Source organism: Aulostomus chinensis, chromosome 2, assembly GCF_037954235.1.
Source record: "Aulostomus chinensis isolate RoL2024-O1b breed Wild chromosome 2, RoL_Achi_v1.0, whole genome shotgun sequence".
Taxonomy (NCBI): domain Eukaryota; kingdom Metazoa; phylum Chordata; class Actinopteri; order Syngnathiformes; family Aulostomidae; genus Aulostomus; species Aulostomus chinensis.
The window spans coordinates 15,331,919-15,356,947 of record NC_141321.1 but is presented as its reverse complement, the minus strand read 5'-3'; the positions used below and the strand labels follow the sequence as shown (position 1 = coordinate 15,356,947).

Below are 25,029 nucleotides of genomic sequence, written 5' to 3'. Positions count from 1 at the left end.
TTCACACATTTTGTTGCTTTTTCTAAATCTTTTCTTTTGTTATCTCAGTGCGAGAATGTTTCTGATTGATGACCTCAATTTCCTGTTCTTTTCTCACGTAAGACTGAGTTTTGGCTCAAAATCTAAAGAGAAATATGAACTATGCTGCCAGTCAATAAAATACAATAGGGTTATTTAATGAATTAACTTCTGCCTTTATCATTAAGTACCGTTAGTTATAGGGTCAATTATACTGTTAAGTTCCATACATATTATAGAACAGACACCAACACTGGCCAAATAGAGATAGCGTCATTAGTTTTTGCGATCAGTCATAATGCTGATTTAATTGGATTAACTGACGCGCTCGTGCAATGATAACGTTTACAGATAAGTTTGATGGAAGAACTTCAGTCTCCGGTCTGCTTGAAACACAGCTGAGAAGACTTAATGAGCACGATAGGCGCTGCCTGTCAGTAGTAATGGGTGTTTTCAGCGTGCAGCCGACCGTCTCCTTCATGGGTCATTCTTCAAACATCCTGACAACATTTGTTGCCAGGCACTTCTTGTGTTCCTCATAACGCATGACAATATAATGGTCAAATGGGGCCAGTTAGTTTGACCGTAGCCAGTATGGACTAAGGGTGAATGATGAATCGGCAGTTGGATATTGATCTTTGCCATTAGCTGATATGGGTCTACACAGCAAAGCAAACAGAGTAAAGCACCGCTCAGTCACTTTTATGGCCCTGTCCAGTTGCACTTAATGGCTACACGCCGCACAAAGAAGAACTATTGAGTCCAGGTAGTGTGTTTTTGGTTCAATTGCCACTTACCAACAAGACCTGCGGTGTTGTATATTTTATTACGTTTATATGCCACTAGACAAACATCGTTTTCACTTAGATTTTGTAGTCTCTTGGTGAAGTGGGTGGTACAGCCACTTGTAAGAGAACAGATGCGTATTGGTGAGAGCAAACAGCTGTTAGCTTGGTGCACACACACACACACACACAAACACATTGGCATGCGCATGTCTCTGTTGTGTGTTTTGAGGTCACATGTTTGTTCTGCTGTCCATCATCCTGACTTCAATTCCCCATGAATGAAAGAAGCTGTTTCTAACATCTGTCTTTTTAAACACTGTGCAACCGTCACAGGAGGTGTGACTGAGTGGACGACAACGTGCTGATCAAGGCATTCCAAGAAGAAGCCTCAGAGACATTCTTTTCATAGCACAGAGAGAGTTTTTCCCTCGAGTTGAGTGTGCTCTTTATTTGATTGGTGTGGTGAGGCAGAGTTTGCCTGTCATTTTTTCCATTCTCTTTGCTGTTATTTTGTTGTTATCAGTGCTCACAGAGAACCGCGAATCAACAATACTTTTGACGCCTTGTTGCACTTTTTCTTGACTTCCAGCACTTCTCACAAGCGGCCCGTCCCAGAGACACTGATCATGATATTGGCTTAAGTGAGCAGTGCGAGGTGTTTAGAGACTGTAAGCCACTCTCAACAGGTTCAGCCATGCTTGTTTACTGGCCAGGTTCTTACTGTCACTGGCTGCTGTTAGTGGCAGGTAAGTGACGCGGCACAGACTCCTCCCTTATGCGGTGAGTGGCGCTAACGTTAGCACAGACCTGAAGGCAAATGTAAAAATACTGACTACAAGTATAAAGAAACATTAATACTCACAAAGGTTTACAGACATGCATGCATGATAAAGTCACAGATTAATTATTATACAGGTATTATATGTTAAAAACTTACATTAAAATCTCCTACTGCTCTTTATACATCGCACAAATTTGGAGACAATACGTTGATTTGCTGATACAGACTGAGACACACACCTGTATGTGGATACTCAAAGTACCAGTAGTGATTTGATATTGTAACATTTTTAATATGTAGGGATTTATTTCGGCCTTTATATCAATGTTGACACTGTTTTGAAGAGACATGTCAACTCATCAGCTCTTCGTTTATCTTTGCGTCTCAGTATTTAAGACGTCTTCTGTTTTTGTCTGTCGAGTCTCAGCAGTTATACAGCGTCGGTTTGCCTGTTGGATTCAGTTCCAGAGACGCCGCTTCGGTTAGTCACAGGACTAAGAATCAGTTCATCAGCTCCTGCCTGCCTGCTGTTCTTTGCCTTTGGGTCCACCTGCCTGCTTTCATAGTAACATGACTCCACGGTGGCTTCCTGCCAGTTGGCTCGGATCAGGTTGTTTTTGGGCAGCTGGCCAGTGATGTTCCTCTCCTTTGTGTTTGGAAAGTCATAAAAGGCTCTTTATTAGAGCTCAATGTCAAGGGCAACAGAGTCCCGTCAGACTTCTTGTTGTGAGGTATCTTTTTCATATTATGTACAATATATTTTGTAATCCTCAGCCCATCTGCGTTTATTGTGTTTTGAGTGTTTACAGGCCCACAACTCCAAGCAGCAGTATATTTTTTGTAGCACTACATAAAACCGAGCCAGATGATTTCACTTCATTATCTCTCCTGTTAATTGTTTCATTGTTATACCTAAGGAGCCCATAAAAGCACAGAGAAAGTTATCGTGATTTGATGTTATTGAAACTTTTTAATCAGATCTCACGGCCATTCATGCCAGCTGATCTTCTGTAAATACCTGCCTTGAGAAATCGGTTTATCAGTTCCATTGCCATCAGACACTTGACTAGTCAACGGTAAGTTTTATGAACCAAGCTGGAATTTCCTGCAAACGAAGAGGTAACTTTATAATATACTTCATCCTCTCTACCCTTTTTCAATTAACACTGTGAGCAACAACAAAGAAGGAAAAAAAAACAACATTCAGTCCTCTGCACTGGTGCAACGAGAATGAGTGAAACATGAAGTAATGTCTTTCTGCACAGCAAAAAAGGGGGAAAAAAAGTAGATTATACTTAAATTACAATCATTAATTAAAGTAAGGTTCATTACTTGATGTCATCACAATGTTTCTGTGACAGTGGTTATGAATGCAGCAATGAAGTCCCAGAGATGAAATCCTATATTTATTGTGTAACAGGAAGAGAGGGAGAGATCATTTGACCAGTCTGACTGTGTTATTCCTTTAGTCTCTGGTTCAATGAGTTTCCTAATTTGGTAATTATTGCATGCTGTGGGGGGAGTGAATTGTGAAGCTCAGCTCTCCTTCTGCTTCCTTTGTAGAAACAGACCTTTTTCATTAGCAAGTGTTGTTGCGTGAGCAGCTCTGCACTTGCCTCTGTCAGTCCTTTATCTCACATACATTTACATCTCAGGTTTAAGAATGTAATTCCCATCAACTCTTAAAAATAAGTGTTCTGTGTCGTGCTATTCTTATTTTTATCACACCTGACTTCATGCTGAATTTCACGCACCGAACAAACCGTATAGAGAGGTTATTCCCCATAATGAAGGTAAATTGTAAAAACGTTTTAGGTGACCTTGTGCTGACCTTGAGTGAGGTTTGGAGGTAATAAACTATACACTGGTGCTTAATTATGATGAGTTTATAATGAACGAGGATAATCGTATTCAAATTTGATCTCGGAAGCCGTGAGTTCTTGTGATTTAGTGCAGAAGGAGAAACATAAATATTCGTTTTTGCCGATGTTGTGTCACGTTGGTGTTTATTTATTGCTTTTGTACCTCATTTTCATAGAGTTAAACTGTTACACTTGAAAATGGACTATATTTCTAATTTTTTCCATCTACATATGCAGCAAGTAAATAAGGCCGACAAGATCTTGAAAGGAACTTTTAATGTACGTCAATATAAAATGGAATATTTTCATACTAAAACAGAACACAAAGGCTTTAAATCATTCCGTACGGTCTCATAAATAAACACAAATGTCTATCTAGTCTCATAAAGCTTGCAAGTGGTGTTGTCTGACAACTCAAAGTTGATTTTGCAACTTTTATGCATTGAGTGAGTTGCCTAAATATCAAGTGGTGTCAAGTATATATACACCTCACGAGCACGGATCTCTAAATTAAGGTCCGTCTGTGCTCATCGCAGCTAAAATTGTCTGATTTATGAAGTACAGACGGATTAACCTTTGGAGAATGGAGATTTCATTTGCAGTCACAAACAAACCCATGATAAACAGAGAAGATGAGAGCCATTAACACTCCTAAGAGGCTTATATCATGGAAGCTTATTTATTCCTGTCTGGATATGTGGATTTGGCTGAACAATTTTGAAGCATATGGCGAAGGCAAAATCAAAATTGCTGATAATAAATACAGGAGAAGAAGTAAAACCCCCACAAACACTCCTGCAGATGATAAGAAGTAACCTTTATACTATGGTGCTACTTCTATACAAAATATGTAGTACAATTATAGTTCTGCACACATTTACTGTTAGGGTGAAGTTTCTAATTTTTTTTAATCTTTTGAGAGGAACCATGGGGAGAGAGTTTCTCAGAGGCACAGAACTGTTAATGCTAATGTTAACAGGTTATCTCCCACATGTCAACATATTGAAAAGAACAAGATAAGATAAGATAAACCTTTATTCATCCCTCAGTGGGGAAATTGGCACTGTTACAGCAGCAGAAACAGAGAAGTAGAAGCAGAAAAGGTACAGAGCAACGATCTTGAATCTTAGTCGAGTTGTTATCTGCCCTCTATGTGGCTCAGTGCGGTGATGAAATAAGATGTCAAACTAACTAACCAGAGGCATCAAAAACAGTGTGTGGTATGCAATAAAGATGAAATCATACACACAAGTAGAGCTGAAATTAAAAAGACAATAAAACATTTCGTAAATGCAGCGTGATGAATTTTATTCAAAATGCAGTTTAACGTTTTGTGCGTAAGTAAAATGTTTTGCATATACAGTGAGCAAAATTTGATGCATTTTGTTTTATATTTAAAATCAAACAAATATGCTCAGCAAGACTTTTGCTCTTTGTCCTGTAAAAGCTGAGGGATCCGTAGCTGCCTGTCCTCTTAGCTTTCTGCGTGTCTTGCTTTGCTGCTTTTGGAAACACTGTAACGTTTCTTTCTCAGACGTGTCGCAGTGGAGTTGTGGAACTAATGCAAAAACTCTGGGAAGAAGCAGGTGTTTTGTGGACATGCACTGTTTGAATTTCTGCTGCTTTTTCAAGAAACATTTTTTTCAAAGAACTGCATGAATTAATAACGTTCCCACATCCATATTTTAGCTGGCATTCTGGGTAATTGCTTTTATTTGGTTCCTGCATGCATGAAAACTTTGGAGCTGTGGGATGAAAAGTAGAATAACTATACTCTTAAGAAGTAAGTAAGAAAACATGCTCCACCTTTGTGTTTGCATTACACATTAACTGGGAAAGAAGATCAAACAAACCTTTGGGCCTCAGTGTTTTATTTTCCACAGTGAAGACATTCTAATTAGTTGGCTTTTGTTTAAGGTGAACGGACTTAGTTCCCCTTGACAGAAGAGAGGGATTCCTGGAATGCTTGACCAGCTGATATTAACAAGGTGTTCATCTGGCGTTCACTCAATCCGAGGTAACAGCTCAGCCAGATAGTCTGACCATATTGGGCATCTTGCTTTAAAAACCTCTTGTACTTAGTGATGGGGAATGGTGTCGTAGTCTCCTCTGGTGCTTCTTTTCTCTCCTCCTATATGTTTTCTGATGGGTCATGGCGAGCTAAACCTACAGGAGATGAAGACCACTTCCCACTGTAGCATACAGCGTACGGGTACCTCCACGTGATGAATTTGTCTTCTGATTCTATGAACGTGAACATTACATCATCTCATACATCTGGCTTTTGACTCTAAGGTTATTTGAACCTACAAATAAAACACACCGACCACATTCCATGACCATGTCCATCTACAAATGAATAAAACAGTTTGCAGAGTGGTAAATGTACAGTCTTAGCTAATAACTGGGTAAATATGGAGGAAAACAAACTGGATGACACATGGATTACAGCTGCATAGATCCCCTCCCATCTGTAGGGACATCTTGTTTTGAGGCACCTGAATTTTGAACCCTGGCTGCCTCAAAACCTGATGGATTATCAGCCAAAGTACACATGAAAGCAAAACGTTATCCCAAAAGAGCGTCTTCATCTTTCAAGTACTCACTCCTCTCTCTCCTGCATTGTGATAGCATTTCTGACACCAGAATGCAGGAAGAGCCAGCCAGGTATATGTAGCTTGAAGCTCATAGTGACTGATGGCTAACAACGGCTACCACAATGAAATGAAAGCAAAAGTGTCCAAAAACAGTTCCTGTTTTGGTGCTACCATGAGGGTGAACTAGCGTGTAGTTTGAATTGAACACACCGGCTGGTCGGCACAACTGCGAACCAGCACTACCAAGGAAATATTATAGTTTGTTTTCAGCTTAAATCAGTGCTTGTGGATTACTGCAATTTTGTAAACTGACATTTGTATGTGTGTTTGTAGCTGCGGTTGTCGTTAGCAGTCAGTCCCCTTCAGCTTCATGCTAAATATTCGTAGCCGGCTCTCTCTGCTCCGGGAGTTTAAAAGAAGAGATTCAGATGGGAAGACATCTTCTTGACCTCATGACAACTACTTGTGAGTAGCTGAAAAACAATTCTTTTTGGGGGGGGTTAATTGCTTCGAAAAGAAATATTTGTTGTTAATAATTTGCATTCTGGATGAAAGCAACAGTTAACAGTTGATTTTAGCTCAATTTATACAGACAATAAGACAGGCAATACAGACAATATATTTTTAAGTAGCTATAATTCAATTGACCAGGGGTTAGGGTGTCATCAAAAAAATCTCTGTTTGCTGGTGATTTAAAATCTCGACTTGAGTTCTCCCTCAGGGATGCAGCTTCTGTTTGGATTTGACACCAGCCGAAGTACATCTACTTGTAAATACTTTTAAAAGTCACGGCTCCAAGGTCTAACTGTTGGACTTCTTCGTCAATCAGCCTCCTTCGTGCTCTAGCTTATGAAAAAACTGAATTCACGGTGAATTTACTAAAGTAAAGTGAGAGCTGCATTGACAGTTTCTCACCTTCAGTTGGAGGTTTTTTAATTGCCATTGTGTGAAATCTAGCACATTTCTCCTTTACAGTCACTCTTGTATTTGTGTATGATGATGGAGGATTTATTGGTGGTCAAAGTAAGCAGACTGACTTCCTGTTGATGTATTTTGCATGCTGCTTTGAGAGTGTTTTATAAAGTACACATTCCCTGTTGCCTGTGTTGCTTTTTAACAACGATTAGCCAAAAGGGAAAAAAAAAAGTATGAGATTAAAGGAAAACTCTCTGTAATATCTTTAAGTCCCTCTCCACTCAGATATGTGTTTTTCTCTTTGTTACGTCACTTTGATGTTCGGGCTTCAATGAAATAAGTGTTGAAAATGTTGAGTCTGACACTGACAGAAAGCTGCTTTTCTGCCAAAGGCTGAAAGTTTCAAAGGTTTTCTCAAAACTTCCCTAAATGTAAAAGAACAAACATTTATTTGAAAAATCTGACTCAATAAAATACTCCCACATTGATCTACTTTTGAGAGTTATAATCTACCCTCTTCTTCATTCTGACCATGAAATGTTGAAAATCCACAGCCTGAAATCCACAACGATTTCAGGCAAAGTCAATATGTCCAAAACTGCTTGTAGCAATATGTGATCCATGAGATCAGTGGGGAAGGTACAAGATGAATCTCATCACCGCAAACCACATGTTGGATTTAAAAAAAAAAAACTTAAAACAGCAAATACAATAACACAGCCTTTAAACACAACATGCCCTTATATGGTAGAGTTATGAAAATGTCCACTCAACAGCCCCAGGGATGGCGAAATGGGTTCATTTGCCGTGTTGGTATTGGAGTCAGAGAATCAGAAATTCATTGTTTCTTCAGTTTCGGTTTTGATGCTAAAAGTGTATCACCGCAAAACTGAAATTAAAATGGAATAAACTCACCTGTCGCCGTGCTAAACGGCATGCAGCAAACATAGGCACTGCTTCTTATCCTCCTCTGCTTTTTGTTAAACACCACAGATTTTGTACTGGCAAAAAAAAAAAAAAAAAATGCTGCATATTCATGTTAATGGTCACTTGTGAAATCCAGCCAGAACTGATTTGTCCTGGAACAGTTCCTCCAAGACCTCACACCATCGCCATGCCTCTCCACCAGCCATCAGCCTTTAGCCAAGACATTATGTTTGTAGGTTGTCTGTCACATTCTCTTTGACATGATATTTTTGGAATACCTCAAGGGAATTTTCTCCCATTATTGTCCACTTTGACTCAAGGATGAACCAAGAAGATTTTAGCGGTCAAAGGTTTGTTCATTCTGATTTTACTCCAGAATTTTTCAATATTCTTTTTTATCAATCTTGTCTTTTAATACAATTTCAGTGTTCTCTCTTACGTAAAGCACTTTGAGCAGCAATTTTCTATGAGAGGTGCTAAACAAATACGTATTAATGTTATTACTATTATCGTTACAAAGCTCAGCTTTCATTGACACAGTATCTGAGCTAAAGACGTGACGAGTTGAAGTATTTCAAATGGGCTAGAAAAGGCACGTTTCCACCGGTAACAACAACAGTGTGTCCCTCCATTCAGTAGATGCAACAATTGTGCGTGATGCTGCAGGAGATCAGGTCATGACAACTGTCTAACAGACTCCTTGGGGACTTTTAATGACTGTCAACCAGGAAGCTGCTCAAGTCCATCTGCACAGATGTCTGGGGAGTACTTTACATTTGAAAAACGGTAATTTTTGGTAGGTGTTCACATGTACTATCCTTTCATTTAGTGACAAAATGTGTTATGTGGATGATCAAAACAAAACCATTGTTTATTGTTTTTTTCTGCTTTTACCCTGATCTCAATTAAATGTGCTGAAAAATCTGATATGCTGCAGGTCTTTACTGGCAAAAAAATTCATGTCTGAAACACTTATTGTAATAAAAATGTGTTGCAGCGGTAGAGACAGTAATTAAAGCGACATTGTCCGAGCAGACAACTCACATACACAGCCAGGAAAGGACTGGATCTTCAACATTAATGGGATGACAAAAAAACAAGGAGCTCATAAATGCGTGGTTTCTGAAGGCATCTCTGTGCTAAACTGAGGGGAAAGTGAGAGATAAACAAGGACGGTGGACTAAAGTAAATGAGTAAAGTAATCCACAGCAGGATCAAAAGAGTGCGATTGGGTTATATTTTGTTGCATCACAGTGAATGAAAGATGTTTTAGATCAAAGGCACTGATTTTTCATTAAAAATGCATTATTGAGTAAGGCGAACAAAGTGTGTGTATGTGTGTGTGCCTGTTTGATGTCATAACTTGAAAATGTAGCCTCTCCTATTCAGTGGAGCAGTGTAACCCAACCTGAGCCTCTCATTGTGTCTTTGTTTGATTTCAAGGCCGGGAGATTAGAATAAAGCCAATCTAGAAATGGGATCGGCCAGTGACTGATGGTAATTACTTGCCGTCTACACCATTAAGAATTTAATGTAATTTCAGATAGACTTTCCTGGAGAGAGAGCGTGATGGATAAAGAGGTAGGGGGGGTCACAGGGGTATTTGCTGAGCTGCTTGTTTCGCCTGCTTCCTTTCATAGAAAAATCAGCAAGACAAAGGAAAAAAAGCCAGCTACTTGAGTTAACCAGAAACTCTACTCACTCAACTCCTCCAGCCTTGAGAAGGTTGTTTTTAACAACCTGCATGACAGATTAATCCGAAAGGTCACAAAGAGTTCAAGAGTCTGACACAAGCCCAGTTGCCCCTCCGCTGTCTGTTCTGCTGCGGTCCAAAGAAGTCTGCTCGTCATCAGGATTACTGCAGTAAGAGGTGATCAGTCATGTAGAAAAGCTGTGGAGCCTCTCGGGCTGGGTGACCCCCTTTCCAGCTGTTTGTGAAAGTCAGGAAGCGATTCGTGTAATGAAGCAGATTTCTAAATAAGATGTGTGAAGGTTAAAAATACTGAAAGGATGAAGGTCATTTTGAGGGACAGAGCGCTGATCGGATTGCTATTTGATATTGTACAGAAGGATATTGACTGACCGATCGTGCCGGAGTGGATGACACAAGCTGCTGATTTATTTTACTGCAGTCAGATTTTTCATCTTCACTGTCACGCTATTCGCCTCATCACAGACATATTAATATGGCGTAACAATCCATATGAAAGAATTTCTGTCCATATGTGAGTAAATAAAGAACCAAACAATTAAAAAAAAAGCTGTGTACTACATCCATTCCCTGCGCTGACTTGGATTTTGCCGTTCAGTACCTTTAAAAAAAAAAAAAAAATCAGGAAAAGATAGCTGCATATGATGGATTGTAGGACTGCAATTGTAGGAGACAGAATGCTGCTTAAATCCAGCTCTTATAGCCTTTTTGTTTTAAACATCAAACTCAGAGCACAGCTGACTGCAGAGTTTTATCAAGTTCTCTTATTGAATGCCGTTATATGAGCAAGGTGAAGTTCAGGATCAACGGTTAATTAAAATGCTTCTTTTTAGACGACTTTCGACTCCACGAGCTGTATGAGGAAGTGGCAAATCTGGTGGAGAATCTCAGGTGACTTCGTACCATTTTTGACCCCGCGCTTTTATTTCCCAGTGTTGCCTGGATTAAAGCCTTCAGGGATTCTCAGACGGAAAGGGAAATTGCTAATTTGCAGACGCAGGAAGAGAAAATTGATATACTGAACTAATCCTACATTGTTATTACTACAATTAATCACATGCTGTAATTGTTTGTTCAGTCTAACTCACAAATGTAACGCGCAGAAACCATCTCACAGGAGTAATTGATACATGTACCTGCACAGTGAAAGTATAGTGGGAGTATCCTTGGACAGCAATACTTTGTAAGTTGATCATCTGTAAAACCGAAATACGCTGCACCTGGATAAACCTTCGCTTCAGGAGCTCCTTTAATCTGACTTGCTTCACCTTGATCTGTCATAAAACCACTGAGAACAGACAGAATTGTTGAGGACTTAAATAGTATTTTAGTGCACATAAAGACCAAATTAAAAGTGTTCAGTGTTGCCAGTAAATTTCTCTTGTCTCTCTCCACCCCCCCCCCCCCCCCCCACACACACACACACAAGCAAACCTGTTACACTTGTTATGCCTCTTCACAAAACAAATGACCTGTAATTCCTTCATATTTCTGTGTTGCTTTAACTGCGGCACATGCATTGTCACCTGTCCGGACGGAGGATACAGTGAGCATAATGGACATCGTATCTCAACCTATTTGTGTAATGCACAGTTTGGCCAGAGATGATTACTGAGGATTACACTGAGCTGCTCCCGATGTGCTCTCTGCTTACATGACAAGCATTGGTGCTGAAATGCTGATTATAACTTGAGGAGCTGCTTGTGTGTGTGTGTGTATATTCATTCTTGCTATCTATGAGAGACCTTTTCTGCCATAAACACTAATCTTATCAGGACCCCTCGTCATCATGGGGACCAAATGCTGGTTCTTATTTGGCACAATGTAATTTCTGAATTACTGGTTAGAGTTAGAGTGAATTGAGGTCAGGTTAAAGTTCGGTTAAGGTTAGAATTTGGCCATCAGTTGGTTGGGGTTTGTCTGGGTTAGTCTTTCCTTACAAATGGAAATCCATAGAATGTCCTGCTAAGCATCGCTGTGCAAACCTGTGTGAATACACTCTCACATGAGGCTTGCTATCATGTTTCTGGGTTTGTCTGAGCCAAACCCAAACAGGTTTAAAGTTACATATAACACAAGCAAGTTCTTTAGTTGGGAGCGCTCATACAGTAAAATTCCTTTCCTAAATCCTTTGTACATACAACTTTCACAGCAAACATGAAAATACAAACTCACACACAGACACACACGTGCAAGTAAGAAGGTTTGTAAAACAGGAGGTCACATGAGTTCATCTGGTGGAAGAGAATGCATCAATTTCGATTTGACAATTCCTCAGGCGATATCTCACAAAGTGGTAGTTGTATAGGAGTACAGTGGCTGCCAGTGTCAGGCCAGCAAGGTGAGAAACGTCTCAGACAGAATTGATTTGATGCTAAATATCTGTGACAGGAGCAGCTGTAGCTACAAGTCAGCAGTGTTTGTCCTTCTGTGAGGGACTCGAGCCATGCAGGTGCTGACAACAGCAACGCAGCTTTTTAGCTGTTTCATCATGGCCTGAACTACAGCAAAAAGTGTTTTTTTTTTTTTTTATCTGACCAAGATGCTGCTTTTTAAAAGATTCTGTCCAATAAAAGTTGATAGAATAGAAATTGGAAAAATAAACATTGCAAGGTTTGTTTTTGTTTTTTTTGCACTGATTCATTTGTATACCAGGTTTGGTCTTTTGTGTAGAGGATACAATACAAATTTCACTAAATCTGACTAGCAACATACAAACAGATTGTAATTGGGATTTTTCATTAATAATGTGTTAAGATTTTGTATTGAACAACTGATCAGACAGCAGGGACTTCTTATACACACATATGAATATAAATATTTGAAGATGAAAGCAATGACAAATTGAAATCAAATGTATAACAAAATAAAATATTTTAATAGTTACTTTGATTTTTCTTTCACAAACACTTAGCATGTATTCACAGACACTTTTAGAATTGCATATTTGTATAAAGAATGGTCATGTAAGCAGTTTTGTGAAGTATCATACCTATATAATATATATATATTTATATATATATATTATATAATAACAACAAAAGTCTGGACACAATTCAGTTGATCAGTGTGATGAAAATATGTGACATCTTCGATACTGAAGTGGAATTAAAAAGTTTTAAATATGGTCATATGCTGTAATCCTTCTTTGAACAGAGATAGTGTGGTTGCCATGGCGAACAAAGTCAACACTCCTGAACTCAAATATCACTTTAGACTGTTTTTTCAACTTCCAAATTCTGGAAAGAATGGTTAAATTCTGTATTTGTGTCTTACGATTCCATTTAACAAAACAAGTAATCGGTGTTGATGCTTCATTCTTATATCAATCAATTTCAAAATGAAAAAAAAAAATCTTAGTAGCATGAAGTTTTGCCATGGTATTTTGTGGCAGTCACTTATTTTGAAAGGAATATTTGTGTGCCTTCGACAGTCGTTTTCCATTCCAATTAAAAAGTTTCATATAAAGTTGAAAAATATTTTGTACAGTATTTACAAGTGTATGGAGCCCCAGATTGGCTGCTCTTTTTGCTTTTTAATGCTGTTATCTCAAAAATAATGAATACATTATCTCTAAATATTCAACCTTCTTTTCACATGATGATGGATTAATTTGTCTCATCTTGAGAAAAAAAAAAAACGCCTTTTCTTGAGATAAAAAATCTTTATCGTGAAAAAACAATCTTCATTATTTTAATCTTATTCAATAATTAACCTCTGATCTTGAGCTAACAGCATTTAAAAAAAAAAGAGGAATGGCCTTTCTCTGCTTCCTCAATATAGATTACATAAACTTTATTGAGTTGCTCTTTTTATTCTGTTATTACTGGATGCCACTAATGAGTTCAATTCCTTGCTTTGGCTTCCTGACACGGATACCTGCCTTAAGAGAAAGATATTGTAAAAAGGTGGCTGTAATACAGTAATATAGTAATATAAAGTGTAATCATAAGAGCAACTTCATGTAGAAACTATTTTTCTCGAAGTGAGTTTTGTAAACATTCATGTAAACAGAGGTAACATTTGGATGTGCTAAATGGATAATCAAATATTTGAGATTCGTCGTAACTTTCTGCTCCCAACCTGTTTCGAGCCATTCTTCGCTTTTAAAGGTACTTCAACTTCTGATTCTTTCTTTTTGTGCCTTTTGAACCTTTTACAGCATATATAAGATGTCACTGTAAGAAGAGAGAGAAAGAGCCCCAGACTCGTGACCGAAAGGGCGATTAGGACAGGTTTACAGGGGAACAGCTCATACCTCTCAGGACCCTCCTTCATCTGACCAACGTACCAGGGCCTCTCCTCTACCTCTATGTCAGCCTCTTTGGTCAGCAGGCTCTGGATGTAGCTTTCATTGCTCACCGTTTCATTGACGAAGAAGTTAACCATGACTGTTGAGTAGAGGGGCTCAGGCTGGCCATGATCGCTGACCTTCACCAGGAGGCTGTAGAGGCCGCGGTTGCTGAGCTCTCTCTTTAATGTGATATTTCCTGTTTCTGGGTCGATGGCAAATGACCCGGGCTCGCCACCTTTCCTCTTAATGATGCTATAGGCAATTACAGCATTCATGCCTGTATCCTTATCCACAGCATACACCTCTGTAATGGACGTTCCCGGTAGGGTGTTGGGTAACACTAGCATGTAGGACTGGTTGGACTGGGGGAACAGGACAATTGGTGGATTGTCATTAACATCCAACAGTAGCACAGTCACCATTGTGACAGAGGAAAGCGCAGGCTGTCCGCCATCAATGGCCTCAATCGACAGCTGGTACGTCCCCTGTTGCTCTCGGTCCAAAGAGATCTTGGCCCTTAGCGCGCCCCGACCCGTGTCAATCATGAAGATGTCACTGCCATTGAGGATTGAAAGTGCCACCCAGCCATTTTCCCCAGCATCAGCATCTGTGACAGAGAGGACCCCAATCTCTCCATACCCTGGAAAGTTCTCTGGTACAAAAAAGGTGAAATCCTTATTGATGAAGCGGGGGCTGTTGTCATTGCGGTCTTGGACAGTCACCACTACAGTTGCTATTGACTCCCTCCTTGGTGTTCCCTGGTCCACTGCTCTCACTATGAAGCGATATGTCTCTTTCTCTTCACGGTCAAGTGACGTGGTTACAGTCAGAACACCTGTCACTTGATCTACAACAAAGATCCCAGGGGTATCACCTCCAAGAAGATAGATGACTTCCCCTCTGCTTCCGCTGTCCTGGTCTGTAGCTCTTAGCTGGGCTAGGTAGGTGTTCGGTGGATTGTTCTCTTCTACAGAGACTTCCACCAAAGACTGCTGAAACACTGGAGCATTGTCATTCTCATCCTGTATCTGCACCTTCAGGAAGGTCTTGATTACAAGCCCTCCAGTATTTTTAGCAACCAGGATGAGCTCATACTCCTGTGTCTCCTCATAGTCCAACGGTTCTGTAGTCTCCAGCAGGTATTCATTTTTGAAGAGCTGATAGGGGCCAAGTTTGAAGGGACCGCTTCCCTCCAAAAAACAGTCCACTTTTTGGTTTTTATCAATGTTTTTAATGGTAAAAAAAGCTATTGGAGAAAACACGGGCTCAGACTCCTTAATTGTCAACACTCCATCCTTTTCTGGGGCAATATAGCGGGGTATGATTGCAGGGGGTCCAGTAACAACCTTTATGATATGAACAGTAACAGTGGCAACAGCAGGGATACAGCCAGGTCCATTGGCCAGGACCGTTAGTTTGTAAAATGTGGCTGTGCCAGTGTCTACTTTCCTCGCTAGCTTGATCACCCCTGTGGTTCTGTCCAAATGGAACAAGCTCCTGGTGTCCCTTGGCACACGTTCACTGTAAGCATAGCTGATCTGAGCATTAGCACCGAGGTCAGGGTCAAAAGCATGCAGACGTGCCAAATGAGCCCCTTTGGTGGTGTTCCCAGGCAGAGTGACGTTAACGTGGGACTCTGAGAATTGGGGGCAGTTATCGTTCACATCAGTGATGAGAATTTTTAAAGTAGCTGCGCCGAGTAGAGGAGGTGTCCCTCCATCCTCTGCAATGATATCTGTGATGTATTCCGCTTGCGTCTCTCTGTCCAAAGCTTCCGTCACAATCAGGAAGGGTGTCAGCTCACCCCCATCATTCTCCTCAACGTCCAGCGTGAACACACCGAAGTCATTAACGAGCCAGTAGGTTTGCAGTCCATTAAGACCCAGGTCTGGGTCAATGGCAGACTGCTCCACCGCATAGCGAGCATTGACAGGTGTGTTTTCTGGGACAGATATACAGATCTCATCTGTGGGAAACTTTGGCCTGTTGTCATTCACATCCTCAATTAAGATCTTTACCTTGACAAGCTGGAAGTACTGCTGAGGCAACACAAACACATCCAGCAAGAGGACACATCCCTTTCCCTCAGAGTAGTGAGGACAGAGTGTCTCTCTGTCGATCTCTGTACCAGATGTGAATAACTCTCCAGTGGTGTTATTTAGGTTTACATACTGTTCACTGACCTTGTTTTGTGGAAGACTGAATAGAAATGGGGGCTTGACATTGAAATCCAAATTTAAGTCTAGTCCAATGGCCCCTATGAAGGTCCCTCTGGGTAATCCCTCCTTTATCTTATAGATGAGCTCTTTAGCTTGGCTGAAATTTGCAAAACAGGGAAGAGGGCTGGTGTAAAGCAAGAGGACGAACAATCCCTGAAATACAAGATAATTAAAGATGATACAGTTTAATAAAAGACATGCAGAGCTATGTTTCTAGTTATATCAGTTTTACAGCGGCTGCAGGCTATTTTAAACTTTACTCCACTTCACTCGATGGATTATGGATCAATTTACACAATTTACAATTATGTGAGAATGAAAACAGTAAAAACAGCATCATCCAGGGCCTTTCCAGGCTTTTAAAATATATTTTATTTCTATTATAGGACAGCATTTATCATACAACAAAAGATAAATGTAGATGTGTGAATGGGAATTTTGTCCATAAAAGGTAATTATAATAAAACTTACCCATATTTCTCCTCTTTTGCTAAGGCCGGGCTGTTTGCTGTTGAACATGTTTATGTCCTACTCCGGCAGCTTCCTCTTACAGCAGGAAAAGCAGCAGTTTAAGTAACACAGGCATTTTGAGCCGTGTATGGACCTCTGCTGAGAGCAACGTCTAATTGCTGTCTGACTTGAACCACTCATTCATCCCACTGCTGGCTCAGGACACTCCCACTGTATGCAAATCAGTCCCTCATGCTAGCCAATGAGAGCTAATACCTACTGGGAAATCTACAGTTCACAGATTACTCACATGCTGTGACAGTGCACCGACACACACCTGCACTTGCACACACTGCAAGTGTCATTGAGCCGCGGCGGCAGCAGCAGCTGCATACCTTGTACTCCTGCAGGGGAGTAAAAGCAGACCAATACCAAGTGAGTTTATAATGACAGGATCGATGCATAAAATACCCACAGCTAAGAGATTACTTTAATCCAGCATTAGTTAAAAAACATCACGAAAAAAAAAACGGCAACTGTATGATGATATGATGATGCGTCATGTTACTTGTGACACTAACTTTTCATTACAGCTAAACATAATTTTTCTACTTCACAAATATATGAACTCCAGGTTTTTCATACACAGCTTTAATCCCATGAAATTAATAATAGTAAAAACAAAACAAAAAACATGAAAAAAGGTCCAAAACAAAGCCAAAAGAGAGGTGATCTTGGCATCATAAGTGGTGCTATGGTCTGATTCTGGATTGAGCCTTTAACTAAATCAAGCCCCTAATCCCCATGTGTTCTAAATGCCACGCCAGCTGTTTGCTGGGATTGGAAGCATACTGCTCAGAGAAATGGAGTGATTGAAGTTCATTGGAAAAGGGCAGATTGAAACAGTCTCTCTCTCTCTCTCTCACACACACACACACACACACACACACACACACACACACACTGTAATATGTAGCTCAGAAACAGAATCCTTCGTAGTTTTTTTTTTGGAGCTCTTTCCAAACTATACAGTACATTTTGTGACGTAGCCACAGGATGAGTGCAAGCCCCCCCCCCCCCCCCCCCCCACACACACACACGTTTATGATGTGGACAGCAGCTACCACGACAAACATCCTCACTAGCATCTGATTTGTGGCAGAATTGGATTCTTATGTGCTTATTTTCTGCAAAATAAAGGATTTATTTTGGGTATGGATCCTGTGAGTGTGTGACCTAAATGAATCTAATTTTCTTTTTCTTTCTCTTAATTTATTTTGGACCATGACAATAAAACTGTGTTTGATTATTGTTATTGTGGTCGCACACATTTAGATTGTGTTAATAAAAAGGACCATTAAAATTTCATGAACTACCCTGTCAAACATAAATACATAATATGACAGTGAAGGGCAAACAGGGAAATACAGGGAGGTTGTGGGTAGGACACTGTTTCTAGTAAATCAAACATTTTATTTGTAGATTGTCTCGTTATTTGTTCTCTAGGAGTATTATATGATCCATGTATTTGTGTTGGCGACCACTTATTCTAATGCTTGGATAGGGTCAACATTGTTAAGTCTGAATAACATTCACAACAGCTAAGGGGACTGCAATCAAAGACCTCCAGTCTGCTCAAGAACAAAATAATTGCATCATCACAACAGGGAGGAAGATAGTGATGAACAGCAGTGGCGACGACAGCAGGGAGCCACTGGCCACAGGCGGGAATTGTTTGTTTGATAGTAATGCTGAGGTAAGACAAACACATCCAGAGAGACGACACATCGAAATGATCAGAACTGAATGTCTCCATCCGCCCATTTCACTAAATGTATATCATAAATTAAGGATGCATCATATATATGATCATATATCATATATTTGCCAATTTTCAAACTTTTTAATACAAAGACGATGCTACTCACATTTTGGTGAGACTGAATAACCTGTTCAAGTTGTAAAAAGGTTTATTTCCAAAACATTACATAGCCCATAAATCATGTATTAATGTTTTGGATATTTTACCAGTGGTGCTGATGATGTGATCCTATCCTGCATCTCTATCATGAACGTCACTAAACAGTCAAAAGATGTGTCATGGTCCGATGGCTTGTGCGTCTCACTGATCTCTAGAGCTATTCTGGTGGAGAAGGGTCACCCAGATGAAGGGCGACCCATTGGTCCCTCAGGTTGGACGTTAATCTAAAGGCCAACAAGCTTTTTGGTGAAAGCTCTCGTTACAGAAACAGTCTTAATGGAAAACTTTACAACACAAGAAGTACTTCTTCTGAACTAAACATGTGTTTTTCCACTTATGGTAGCTTTGTGAATCCCATTGAAAGCTGCCTAAGAGGATACATGCTGTTTTCTGTACCTGACTGGAAATGAAGTGCTCAGATATAGATATCTATGAATAGCTCTGTACCTTTGACTTCCTTTACATTTGGTTTAGCCCTGATCTTTTACAATCATGTTCTATAATGTAAAGTGTGTCTGGGGCTGGCTGCACGGTGGTGCAGTGGTAAGCACTGTGGCCTCACAGCAAGAAGGTTCCGGGGTTCGAGTCCCGGCTCGGGCTCGGGCGCGGGATCTTTCTGTGTGGACTCTCCATGTTCTCCTTGTTCCTATGTGGGTTCTCTCTGGTACTCTGGCTTCCTCCCACCGTCCAAAGACATCAAGAGGGGACGAGGCTGATTGATACTCTAAATTGACCGTAGGTGTGACTGTGAGTGTGAATGGTTGTTCGTCTCTGTATGTTGACCCTGTGATGGACTGGCGACCTGTCCAGGGTGAACCCCGCCTCTCGCCCGTAGGTGCTGGGATAGGTTCTAGCCCCCCCGCGACCCTTACTAGTGAGGAATAAGCGGAAGACGACGATGGACGATGGATGGTTTCTGGTGCTGCCCTCTCGATGGGGCCTACCTGGCTAAATACAAAATAAAACAGAAATGTAAGCACAGTTTTCAAATGTAATACTATGTTCAAGAGCAAAAAAACCTACCTCAGAGTTTGACTAAAGCTGAGAGGCTGCTCTACTTTGGTCTTAATTACGTCATTTGCTCTATGTGGGATGAGGCTGCGTAATCCCAGATTTCCTAACAGATGTCTTGTTAACCACGGTCCTCTCTTTTAATCAAAGTGCTGCTAAGCTATCTTGATAGCTGCGAGACAGCTCTTAGGATGTTAAGTAAGCTTGATATGACCACACAAAATGATTGTGCCAGGAAAAAAAAACAACAAAAACAGTAACTGGATAACTTGTTGGGCCATCATAGAAATATGAAAAGTTGGTTTGCAAGACTTGTCCATTGTCCCGGGATGATTGACTTGTACAGTTTATTCTAAGGCTGTTCAAAATGTATCAGATTTATACAGTACATTATATACTATATAAAAAAATGTTGAGACTCCTAGATATTTTGCATTGCAGATCTGTGTCTGGAGTGCATTTCCAAGAATTCTTGTTAATAAAGTTTCCTTTATGGCTGCAGCATATAACAAATCTGTCATGTCTGTGCCTGGTCAGCCTGCTCACTGCACAACCAAAAATACTAGATGCCCTTATAAGTAAAACATGGGCTACTCAGTCTCAGACACACACAAGTGATCTTCATTGAGACTGATGACTTTCATTTTGAAAACCCTCAAAGCTCTTTATTAGTCCACTGTCCAGTTCCACAAATATGCATCACAGCTAGTTATTTATGATGAAACGTCTTTACAGCTGCCTCTCTGCAAATCAGTGCAGTAGAGTCAGAAACGCTTCTTTTGGATAGAATTAATCAAACTTGAATTACCTGAGTTTATCACGACACAATAACTGCTGCAGTTTGAACACGGATCTCAGTTGACTGAACACTGTTCAACAAGGTAAATCTCATTCAGTCCTCACATATTTTAACGGTTGACTTAACTCAGAGGGGTGAGCCACTGGGATGCTTCTCCTCATGCTTCACTCTGCAATACCTGACTGCATACTGTTTGCATTCGAGATACTCCCTTTTGACAAAGTTCCAGGATTGACTTTTAGCAGTGAGATTGGGATGTACAAGAGTGTATGACACAATAAAAAGAATCCCATCTGTATTTCTGTCTTGAACAACTTTTGCCCACCAAGCTGCAGCTTCATCCCTCAGTCTCAAGGGGACAAGCCCCTGCTGGCTGAGTGCTACTCAGGCAGCAGGGGCTTTTTGATAGTTTACAAGCAAATAAGATGCATTGCAAATAACTGGAATAGCACATTTCTGCATCTCTGAAGAGATATAATGGTGTTTCTGTGCGTTAAAGTGAAGTGAGAAATGATTTAGTTTCTTGTGCAATGTCAGCGTGGGTTGTTCTTGCTCTCTTACTGCCATCTACTGGTTAAATTAGCAAAAAATGAATAAATAATGCAGTGCAGTATCAGAGTTTGACACATTACTGACTCACAAAGCTTGGCTGCCTTGTTTCTTGTTGGGGCCAAAATTCAGTTTGGTGCTAAACCTACTGCTTAGTTGTCACTGTGCGCAGGATTAGAGTTGTACAACTGTGCGATCTGAATCCAAGGCTGAAAACGTGTAACACTACTTATTCTTTGTAAGCAGATCATTTGTAATTTCTCTGGTGGAGACACAATTTGGAAAATGATTTTAAATGTATGTGATATGCCATTATTGAACCACTTTAGTGCAAAAAGGAACATAATAGCATTGTTGTGCACCATTTCATTTGTCTGTTAATTCAGAAAAATATTTTCTTTTTATCCTGGCATCTCCCCGCTACCCTCCTGCATTGTTTTTCTGCTCTCTTCCTAGAGTCAGATGCTAAAGATGACTCCTGGCACAAATATGCAAAAGCTAATCTGGAGGAGAGAGAGAGAGAGAGAAACAGGGACTGAGTAGAAAACAAAACCAAACACCTTGTCTGCTTGTATTTGATAGGCTGACAAACAGAGAAATGACAAGATGGTACGAGTGTGTTGAACCAGTGAGTGGAGTGAGGGTGTCTTTGTGCCTCTGCAGGTGGATGCTGGATGTATCATTGAGAACAGTTGTGTGCTAGAATGTATGCCCCTCACAGCTGCAGCCGCTGAGATTACTTGCCAGGCCTCCCTGTAATGAAGTTTCTATCGATTGGCCCACCGCGGGTCCTTGTTTCTGTCTGCTAACAGTGTGACTATTTTAAAGCTTCAATTTGAGGTTTTGGAGTACATCAATTATAGTATAAAATAGGGTTTCCAGAAGGGTACCATTTGCTGATAGAAAATAATTGCTTAGCAACTTTTTATACTTCCATGAGTCAATTTTTGCTTCATCAGTGTCAGAGAAAATCAATTTCTGCTCAGGAATTATTTTCAAGCAAAACATCACATCCACTGTGGGTTTTTGTTTTTTTTATTATTATGTAGCTCTGCTAGGGAAGTTATCTCTCAGTGCCATCCATCCATCATCTGGGTCACACAGAAACTCCCGGGCTGATATTAATGAAACATGATAGAGAAGCGATGCATGGGCCAAGAGAGAAGCCGATAAATGATTGGAGGTCAGAGGTCAGGTGTGGATGATCAGGCAGGAACAATGAGTTTTTCCTTCCTTCTATAACATTGCAAGATAGCATGTTTGAACGGTTTTAGTAATTTAAAACAACAAATTTTACACAGACCCAGGCCATATAGACGAACAGTCTAAGGATAAAATGTTTTTCAGTTGAATTTTGTTTAATCAAGATGAGGACAAAAAACCCCAAAAAAACCTTTCACAACTTTTGACTAATTAAAGACAGAGCAAATTGGCAATGTGACGTGCATGCAATGGAAGAGTGGAGGTCGGTGCTCTCAGTGCGCTTCTTGTGAGGAGACATGAGAACACTTCTCTGCGGAGTCGCAACTAACAACATGTTAACTGCAAATGTTCAAATAGATTCTCACTTGAAAAACTGCAGGAACATTTCTAAACATAAGCAGCAGGAAATATAGCCTCACAAAAGGGAGATTTTGTAGTCATAGAGTCAATGTATGTCTATGTATGGAATGTTCATCCCCAACAGGCTGCCTCGTTAAACTGGTGTACTTTTGTTATGCTTGTCAAACCTGGAGTTATGAGGTGCTTGTTGTTACCACTGTGATCAAAAATGACTGAAATAAAAATAAAATATTGTGTCCATGCACCTTATTTTATTAAAAATCCACTCGTGTGTGCAGTTTTATCTGAAGAGATTATAAGTGACAGCGAACATTGTTTCTCACAAATTTTTAAACACAAAGCGTCCTACAATATTGTATGATGTGCACCTAACAAAACATATGAATAAGTGTGTGGTGGACATTTGTGGAGGATTTCATGAAATTTCCTCCAGGAATTCCTGGATTATTACCTTTGTGCCAACAGCACGTACATGAGGTCACCTTGACCTTTGACCACCAACTTGCTTCAGTTTATATGTGAGTCAAAATTAATGTTTGTGCCACATTTGGAAAGATTCCCTCAAAGTGCTCCTGAAAAGGGGATGTACAGTGGAAGAATGTTGATGTCTTTGGCTCTCATCCGCACCGCTTTGAGGAGTAATGATGCAGTCAAAGATTAGTTCTGATACTGATTTCAAGCCTGGAACTGTTTAGATTGGATCACCTGATATCAGGGGTCTCAGTGCACAACAAAGCTTTCGAAAACTGATGCTGGACCACAACATGTAGTACTCCAACTAATAAAATAAAGGTTAGAAATATAATTCAATAGTGTAACACATGGGTAGCTCATGCACTGATCGAACAATTCTTGCAAATCTTCCATGTTATGATTAGTTATCGCCCATTGAAACATCCATCAGAAATTATCTCCACTCACTGCTGGGTAGCTACCATCAAAATCCAGTTCAAACCAACATGCCTCCTCACTCCCATTAATGATGCATAATTTACCCTGTTCCTGAGGTCGTAATCACACTGGCCACTCATTTACAATGCGGCCATTTTCTTCGAGGTTAGTCTGACAGAGGGTTCATCTGCAGTCACTCAATTAAAATTAACTTAAAAACAGTTGAACTAAAATGTTTATTTGAAATTTAAAAAAAATCACAATAATTAGCCTCTTTTAATTTGTCAACTCACTCTTTACTTTACTTCATTTCCCCCCCCCCCCCCAAAAAAAGAGTACTGTAAACCTTGCAATTAGGAAGGGTTTTTGTTGTTGAAAGTTTTGTCTCTACAGATTAATTAAAAGGGATTTTTGATGATGATCCAGCCTGGTGTTCTCTTTGCCTTTGGTGTTTTGGAGTTCATCAGTGGTGAACCCAGTCTGGATGCATTCACAAAGGAGTGACAAATTTTAAAAACAACTCAAATGCAGATGCGGGACAGACCACTGACAACAGACATGATTAAAATGCAAAACAAGAAGGGCAAACCTAAACCAAGGCTGATATCAATTTTTCCATAATTGAAGAAAAAAAAAAATCTACCTCCTGATGTGAATGCTGAGGTACGTCAGTAATATCGAGTTTAAAGCTAAAAGAGCTAGTAATACTGTGTTGTTTACCTCTGTGAAATGAGTCCGTTTCAGCGAACTTGACCTTTGAACACTGCATCTTTGAGTTCCTATGGACATTTGCGGCATCATTGAAGAATTCTCCTCAAGTGGCTCCAGAAACACGAGGTGATAGTGAAATTCAGCCGTGAAAAACTCACTCAGTTCATCCGTCAGTCCCAGTGGTCAATTTTGTACTCTAAAAAGGCGCTTTGAGATTTCATGTAAGAATGGGTTAGAGGGACAGTGGCAGGAGCAGCAATGTCAAAGTAAATTCTTTTCATTGACAGACAAGCATCAGCAAAAATTTGGATGAAAAAAATAGTTAAAAATATCAATAATTACTGAAAAACTGTAAAAAGTAAAATACAAATTCATTAATTTGGAACAGAATTTCAAATGCATTACATTGTCCTTTAAAAAAAAAACAAAACCTCCAACTGGGATTAGTTCAACGGAACCATCATCAGATTCTGAGTAGCTTCTGAGTTTCTTTGACGCTCCCCTGACGTCACAAGCAAGATGGCAACCTACCCACAAAGTTACTCTGAAACTCAGTGATACAACACAGTTTGACTACATTTCTTACTTGTTTCTCATCATTACTGGCTGCGTTGTAGTTCCGTAGCTCCTCGTTGGATGTTTCCTGTCCTAAAACATGTGCCATGGAAGCAGTTTTGCAGTGGGTGTCGCTGTTTTCATGCACTAGAAAGCATTTAGATTGGGAAGTCTGAACTACTAACCCTTAACTTCAACTTCAAAGGAGTTGAATGCAGCATGATAAAGACAACCAAACTAAAATATGAAGTCCACTAATGACACAGCACGTAACAGGTGTGAGAACAGGAGGGCTGATTCACTAACGAGGCACAGGTGTGTGACTTAGAAAAGGCGGGAAAACACAGAAACCAGCAGACACTGGAGAGACTCAAGAAAGAAAGGGAAAAAAAGCAATGAGGTGATAG

The 25,029-nt window shown here is 40.1% G+C and overlaps 1 protein-coding gene and 1 long non-coding RNA gene across 2 annotated transcripts; both read right to left on the bottom strand.

Moving 5' to 3' along the window:
* Window positions 1–12,226: 12,226 nt before the first annotated feature.
* On the bottom strand, window positions 12,227–16,737 carry pcdh20 (protocadherin 20). The gene is made up of 2 exons (XM_086194210.1): window positions 16,584–16,737; window positions 12,227–16,265 (listed from the first exon to the last, which is right to left on the bottom strand). Exons 1-2 carry the CDS (start codon window positions 16,629–16,631, stop codon window positions 13,644–13,646), a joined length of 2,670 nt encoding a protein of 889 aa, XP_086050336.1. The 5' UTR covers window positions 16,632–16,737; the 3' UTR covers window positions 12,227–13,643.
* Window positions 16,738–23,241: 6,504 nt separating this feature from the next.
* On the bottom strand, window positions 23,242–24,820 carry LOC147269193 (uncharacterized). Its single transcript, XR_015111354.1, has 4 exons — window positions 24,654–24,820; window positions 24,226–24,274; window positions 24,077–24,135; window positions 23,242–23,836 (listed from the first exon to the last, which is right to left on the bottom strand). It is a non-coding gene; the product is annotated as an uncharacterized LOC147269193 (long non-coding RNA).
* Between the last annotated feature and the right edge of the window lie 209 nt (window positions 24,821–25,029).